The sequence below is a fragment of the Crocodylus siamensis genome, chromosome 12 (assembly GCF_052110815.1).
Source record: "Crocodylus siamensis isolate JL-2025a chromosome 12, ASM5211081v1, whole genome shotgun sequence".
Lineage (NCBI taxonomy): Eukaryota > Metazoa > Chordata > Crocodylia > Crocodylidae > Crocodylus > Crocodylus siamensis.
The window spans coordinates 34,420,863-34,428,787 of record NC_143406.1 but is presented as its reverse complement, the minus strand read 5'-3'; the positions used below and the strand labels follow the sequence as shown (position 1 = coordinate 34,428,787).

The 7,925-nt window shown below is 45.4% G+C and overlaps 1 protein-coding gene across 1 annotated transcript in view; it reads right to left on the bottom strand.

Moving 5' to 3' along the window:
- Positions 1-6,000: 6,000 nt before the first annotated feature.
- ABCC1 (ATP binding cassette subfamily C member 1 (ABCC1 blood group)) overlaps positions 6,001-7,925 on the bottom strand; it is a 76,892-nt gene continuing 74,967 nt past the window's right edge. The window contains exon 31 of the mRNA XM_090023395.1: positions 6,001-7,539. Coding sequence (XP_089879521.1) covers positions 7,431-7,539 — 109 coding nt within the window. The 3' untranslated portion in view covers positions 6,001-7,430. The remainder of the gene's footprint in view (positions 7,540-7,925) is intronic.

Sequence of the window (7,925 nt, the reverse complement as noted above, 5' to 3'; positions counted from 1 at the left end):
TAAGGTGGCCAAAGAAACCCTAAATGTCTATACTTGGCTAATGAGGCAGTTGACAGCTTTGCGCCAACTCCCCCTACAGTGTTGCACATCTCTAGTCACAATTGTATAAACCAACGGTTCTCAACTTTTTTGGACTGGAGGCCCCTCCACAACTTTTGTGAGCCGAATGCCATGCAGTTTCAAAAACTATAGATTTCTGTGCTTACCTCCTTGCAGAGGGGCCTCGCAGTGGAGGTTGTCTAGGTGAGGACAAGCCTAAGCCTGTATTTATATTCATTTGTCTGCGTAACTCAGGGGTGGGCAAAATACAGCAAGCAGGCCAGATCTGGCCCATGGAGGGGCTTTGTCCAGCCTGCAGCAGGTCCCTCGATCCCACTTGGCCCAGGTACCGTCCAGCCGTGGTGTCCTGCCACCCCCTGGGCAAGCAGCGGGGCTGGAGCGGCTGTGCACCTGGACTGCCTTTCTAGGGAGCCCAGGTGGAGGCAGCTTCTTCCATCTAGTGCTGCTGCTGGCCCCAACCCCATGCCCCAGCCCTGACCCAGTGCGCCTGCTCTGGACTCGCTTGCTCATGCTAAACAGTGGCAGCAGCAGTGCTGGCCAGGCAGAAACTGTTGTTGGGCATGGGGGAAAAAGTGGCCCCTCCCCCTTGCCACTGCCCGGCATTTCCTGCTACAGCTGCCCAGAGCCTGCACCTGGGCTGCCCTGTGGCTCCGCTGTGCTGTCACTGCTGCCTCACGGGGCAGTCCAGAGCAGCAGCAGAGCTCCATGGGGCAGGCAGCAGCAACAGAGCAGCTGTAGCAGGTAGTGCTGGATGGCAGCAAGGGTAAGGGGCTGCTTTTCCCCCATGCCCAGCAACAGTTTCTGCCCAACCAGGTGCTGCCAATGCTGCTGTTTTGCACGAACAGACAAGTCCAGAGCAGGCGTGGGATGTGCCGGGTTGGGGCTGTAGTGCAGGTTCCAGCTGGTCTGCTTCCACCGGGGTGAGTCTGGAGTGGGTACAGGGGCTGCGCGCTGTAGCCAGTGGCAGGGAGGTGCCGCAGACTGCGCAGGCTCTGGCCTGTTGCGAGTCAGGGGCAACTGGCTCAGGGGGGCGCATGCAGGAGGCTCCCATGCACACGCTCACCATTCCCACAAACCCTTCCCTGCAAACCCCACAACCACATCGTCCCCTACACAATCACATACCCCACAAACGCCGTACCCACGCACACCTTCCACAAACCCCACACCCCCTCCCACATGCACCCCCCCCCCCACACACACACACACACACTCGCATGCCTGTTGGGGGAGTCCCACTCCCTGCTACATGCACACACCCACACACCTTCGTGCACACATCCACACCCCTGCAACATACAGGAGTAAGACTTCATTTTGGGCTATTATGCAATCACCTCTATATACCCACAATGCAAACACACAAATCAGGACAAAAATAATATTTTTAAAAATAAAATTAAAGTGTGTTACTGTGGATGTTTGATTTTTAGTGTGTAATTTGGTTTTGGCTCCCCCACCCCAATTTCCAAGATGGCAAACTCCCTTCCCAAATGGAGTAAGTCTGGGGCGAGGGGAGGGACTTCTAGTGGCAAAGGTCAGGGGCTTGGGAGTGGGACTTCCAGTCCCAAGATGGCAACCAGGGGGTGGGGCACCTGTCAACAGGTGAGGCTACCTTTGTGGCCCTCGACAGCTCACCAAAACTCATTAAGCAGCCCTCCAGCCAAAAATAATCGTCTGCCCCAGCTTATCTCCTAACACCTCACTTACCCCCTTATACCTTACATCACCTTTCAAAAGATCTGGTAGCACCCCAGGCACCTTAAGAATCACTGTTATAAACAAAGTTTGACCTCTGGATAGCAAAGCCTCTTAATTAAACCACTAACATCATACATTTCTTAAACATGATGCATAAAACAAGTTTGCATTTAATAAATAATTTCCTTTCCTGCTAGCAACTGTTAATTTCAGCAGGTTTATACCAACCAGTTTTTGGTTTCCCAGAAGCACTACTGTCATCTGAACACTCCTGTTGATTTAAGTTAAGGTACCTAGAAATCCTACACTTGGGCCTAGAGCAAGCGTGGGCAAAATATGACCCACCAGATATGCAGGTCATGCAATGCCTACTCACTGGATCTGGCCCATGGACAGCCAGCAGCTCCAGCCACCATGTGATGCTAGGTGGACGGGTGGGACTGTTTCCAAACAGCAGCATTGGGTGTTGTTACTTGTCAGCTGTCTTCCTGAGAGAGGTCTGGCACCCAGCTTGCTGGACTTACAAAGGACTTTTTCTATTCCTCCCCCCCCCCGAAACACACACCTCATTTAACCAGAACTAAGCAGAAAAAAAATTTGAATAGGCATCTGGGACCATTCATTCCCCAGTCCCACTATGGGAGGCCTATTTAAACTTGATTGACTAAAACTCAGTCACCAAGTTAAGGAATGATGAGGCAAGAGACCAAGTCAGAGGCGGGGGTATGGGCGACATTTGAACAATGGTTAAGGGTTCATCACAGCATCCACCCTGTTGGAGCCCTGGCCACAAATGCTGTCATACTTTTCCCAGGACGACTGGTGGAAGTCCTCCCCACAAAGTTTATAAACACTCCAAATAATCCCCTTGAGTCTTTTAACAGACTACAGCAACATCTGAAAGTCATGCTAAGCTGAGGCTTATTCCCAATAGGTACAATACAAAACACTAATGCTTGCACTTGTGAAGTCAGCATAGCTAGGCCATCTAAGAACCCTTCCAGTATATTCATAATCTTTTCAAGCTGGCTCCTAGGTGTCTAGTTACTCCTTAAAACTTAAATGTTTTTCCTGGTTGTTAATCAGTTTCTTGAGATGTTCCAAACCAGATACTTTTTCAGTGACAAGGGGTTAATTCATTTAAAATTTAAACTGTTAATATAACAGGATTTCCCTGCCAATTATGGCTTGGGACCCTCTTGATTTACACAATTAAAAGAATGCTTTGAAAAGGCTAGACTAAGAGTAGAAGAAAGGTGAAAAGCAGCAAACAGTGTGCTTCAAGAGAGAGAAATCTCTCCGACACCATCTGCTGTTGTTCTCAAGGAGCTGGGAGAAACAGATAGTCTCCCTTCAAGGATTATGCTGGGAACTTTTCTTGTCAACAAATCACCCAAGTGCTTTGGAACGGTGTGATCCCAGCTCTTGCTCACTCTCGCTCTTTCTTTTTCTCTCTAGGCATAGCTTTCTGAACCTAAATTGTATTAGTTAAGCTTGAGCTAGGTTTTCCCAAATAGTCAATTAAACCAGGGTAATATGGTAATTGTTTTTGTTTGTTTTCCCTTGTATGTCTATTATTGCTAATACCATTATAAATTTCATATACTTAGCAATAAATAACTTTTATAGTCAAACTGGTGGTAACCAGGTGTATTTTTCCTTCTCTACTTCCCTTTCCCCACCTGCTCTGCAGCAACGCTTCTTTTACCTAAGCCAAAGATCCCTGTGAAGCCCAGAAATACTGGGGGGGTCCGCTCATCAAGAAACTACCACTACTAGGACAGTTAGTGCAAAAGATTGGGGCGTGCTGAGTTTGAGACATAAGGGGATCAGCTTGTATAGGCTGATTGACCCAGTTTGGCTCAGACATGCCCTAATGAACTGAATGAGGTATTCTGTTCATGTGTCTGACTGCATTTTATCGTTCCCTTAATGAACTGATTCCTAGCATATGAGGGCGTCACAGCCTGTCGAGAGAGAGACTGCTGGAACCCAGCCCTACTGAAACGGAGTCCTACAAGATAGCTCCATTGGGGACGAGGACTGCAGAAGGGAGAGATACAGCTCCATATAGAAACACCAGTACACAAGCAGCACATTGACAGAATTACAAAGACCCTAGAAACATATCCCTAATAAACAAACGCACCCCGAAGTGATAGGCAAATCTAGTAACAGCATCAGTTCTGGACTGGGGCACGGCTTTCGCCATAGTGGGCAGGCAGTGGCGTCAGCTGTGGATGTTTCAGGCACGTTCAGGAGCCTGGATGCAGAACCCGTCAGTGGCATCCCCAGCTGATCTGCCGCCCTCTCAGCACAGTGGATACTTCTGACGAGAGCTCCAACCCAAAACCTGACAGCAGCATCAGCCACACACGCAGGCAAGAGCTGCTGCCATGCCAGGTGGGTGCAGTGTCTCTCTCCATCTCTTCTATTCTGTCTCTCTCTCCCCTTTCCTCCCTCCCTCCCCGTCCTTCTCAAACCCAGCCAAAGCTGGAAGTCACCAGGAGCCCTGATGCTCAGTTGTAGACCCAGGCAGGAGCCAGCTGTGATGCTGCTGGCAGGTTCTGACGCCACCACCCACCCAGCACAGCAGAAGCTCCTGCCTGGGTCCACATCTGAGTGTCCAGTCTCCTGGCAAACTACAGCTTCAGCTGGGTTCTGGAAGGAGGAAGGGTAGGGGGAGAGATAAAGATGAATGTAGCCCTCAACAGGTCCCCAAAACTCATTAAGTGGCCCTTCAGCTGAATAATTGCCTACCCCTGGCCTAGAGCCTGCTGGGCCACACACTGGACAAACAGAATAAAGATGCAAAGTATGTGCAAACCAAACTAAGACATTAAACGTTTGAGGCTGCTTTGTTTTTTCTACTCAGAAGTACAGAAGACACGTACCAGGATTGCATGGCAAAAGGGGGGTGGGGGAAGATTCAGAGTCAGTCACTCACAGCTTTTTCGTTTAGGAGGCAGACAGATCTCATAAAACGGGCTGATACAGACGAGCGCATCTTAACCTTCACAATCCATGTAGGACTTCTCTTGGCTACTTTAACTGAACAAGAATTCAGTACAGGGGAAAAAAAAAGTGCCAGCAGAGTGTTGTCAGACCTCTAACATTTGTTGAAAGCCTGAAGTAAGCTGTAGGTTAATTCCAGCCTGGTTAATGTTAATAAATACATTAACAGATGATTCATTGTGCTAATAACCGCACTCACAACACGCAATGCTTCTGATACCATGTCTCGGCAAGACACAGTAGGAGTGATTTTCAGAGCTAATCCCATTTCAGTCCCTCATCTGTGGTTTACCTGTTAACGTTAACAAGACCTTTAACAAATATTTTTCATGTTTACATAGTCTGAAAACAAATCAGAGAGATGGCTTGCCCTGAAATGACACTACCCCACATGAGTCCCACACACAGGCCTGAAAACACAGACTGTTTTTATGTTACAACTCTGCACTGCCCTTTAGATCAGAAAACATATTTTACATTTGCTTAACATGAAATGGGGTAATTCTGCAAGTTTTAAACAGATGCATCAGAGATGGTTTGCTTGGGGTACGTGCCGTTCTACCAACCTGGAGAGAACAGGTATTTTGTGTGGACAGACTTGCACGTACAACACAGAAGTGTATCGAACCCAAAACAAACTAAACAAGAAACAAAATGGGTTTAACGTGAAGAGATTTTTGATGACAGCCTACCATCATAGGGCCTCAGGTGCTAGTTAAATCTCTCTTCCTTTTCACACACAACCTATTTTCCACCCCACCCTATTTCAGTGAACCCATTTCCCAATGATCTTTGAAGAAAAGTTGGGGGAACTAAGTATTTCCCAAGATCCAAACTATTCACAACTAAATTATGCTCATATAATCATCTTGCCTTTATCTAACCCTGCAAGCCTGGGCCACACATACCAAGTGATTGATTTTTCAGAGGTACCAAGCACTTATAGGTGACTCTGGCCTACAGAAAAACAGCAGACGCCAAGTGGGCAAAGGAAAAGAGCTTAGATCAATGAAGCATTCCCTTAAACTCAGCAGCACTGAAAACAACCAATGTGTAGGGTCTGTACAGTTAACCCTAGCCACAGGCATCAAAGGCTTAGTTTTCAAAGCACGACCACAGTAAAAGTCATTTCAGCCTCAAATAAACACTGTTCCTAGGCCTTACACCCTAAAAATCAATGATGGAGCAAATATTAGTTTATAAAGGAATATAAGAACAAGAAAAAAAGGTCCAAACAAAGAAGTTTACTGCAAGTTTTTTTGCAAATATTCATATTTCCAATATAGTCATTACAAAAAATACCAAAGAAAAATGTCTTAATTTTCAAGAGTGATAATTTACAAAAAATAAATAGTTTTACTCTAAGACAAGACACTTGTCTAGTATTATGGTCGGCAACATAAATTCTCAAAAGTCCACATTCCTGGAGTGATGAACGTTTCAATCCACTTGAAGTCAGGCTGGATTCTTTTGAATTTTTTTCCCTATACAAACTGAAACAAGACTGTTTAGAATGTGAGAAATACCTTTTCTTTCCTTTTTATTTCTCCCACGTAGAAACTAAACATGTAACAAGAATCTGGCAAACTGAATGCCATTGTGAATTAAGTTCTGCAAGAACCTTCTTGGCATACACTTAAAACAGTGAAAACGTAGATACATTTTTGGAACAGTAACAGAACATTTTGCACATGATTTAATAGTAACACCCTCTAAGCAGGGCTTTCCTACCCCCCAACACCCTGTTATAAAGCTAACTGTCCTCAAATGTGGGAGGGCTCAACTTAAAGGCAAATATACCAAGACCAGTAATACTACAGTCGTTATTACAGTGTACCTGACTCCGCAACCTTCACTCATGTAAAATCCTTCACTCACAAGAGCCTCTTTAGGTAGGACCTCTCACATGAGCAACTACCAAATTAACAAGGAGTGCAAAACCGAGGACTTAATATTCCAGGACATGTTGCAAGGTGTTTGGTTTTAGAAGGGACGGGCTTCCCATACCTGCTCAATTACTATTTTGACTATGGCTGTGTTTTTCCACATCAAGAAAAAGTGGAAATTCTTATGAACTTGCTGCTAAGTGTAAACATTATGCATCTTGTTAAATATTTTATATAAAGCTATGATCATGTACAGGAAGTACCATAAAAAACTGGCACGCAGCAATATTGTCTCTCAGGAAATCACATTTTTGGGCCACATTTTGGGCCACAAAACACATCCCGGGTGCATCCCACAAGAAATGGTTCTTAAAAATGGTAAGTAATCAACTGAACAAGCAGCTAGGCCTTCAAACAAAAGGGCATCAGAATATAAGAGCACAAGTCAAAAAAAAGGGAATTCCCTTGCTTCTAGAGGAGTCATGTAAATATACTTTTCACTGTCGTTTGATGATTTGAGGCAAAAGATAAAAAGAGTCTATGAAGTTTGGTCTATAGCTCAGTACTGTAGCCTTGTACTGGAGTATATTTGCAAAATCAAATCTGAAGGGAAAAAAAAAAGAACACATTGCATTTTTAACGTTACTTCCATCTTCATGGTCACTGAGTTTTCTGGGTCTGGGTTTTGGTTTGAGTAACTGTATAATGCAAGTTACAGTTCAAGATGTCAGTCTCCACTGCCCTTCCCCATACCAGACAAGCTCTTTATCACACCAAACCAGAATCTTTGGCCATGCTATAGAAAATGCCTTTCTTCTGCAGTAGATTGGCTGGTGAATCACACTCCACAACTTCACCTTTATCGAGGACTATAACTCTAAAACAGGGAAGGGGAAAAAAAGCAAGTTAGAATACACCTTACCATAACATTCCAGTGAATACACACAAGGGATCTTACAAAGCAGCTCACATCTAACAAAACAAACTTCTAGGGATATGAAAGGATTTTAAAGATGAGCAGAGATTATGTCCTGTACCTCTCTGATCTCATTTCAGATGCACAGAGCTATTCCACTTCAACAGACTAGGCCAAGAAACTTACTGTAGCGGAGAGGTAATAAAAATAGGACGAGAGTAAGAAAACCAGAGTACCCGGTTAAACATTTCCTTGCAGCTAGCTACCCTTCAGGTCACCCAAGCTGAGGGCTACTGCTCAAGGCCCATAGCTTTGGTGCTCCTTCTCTCTCCCTCTCTTCAAACAGC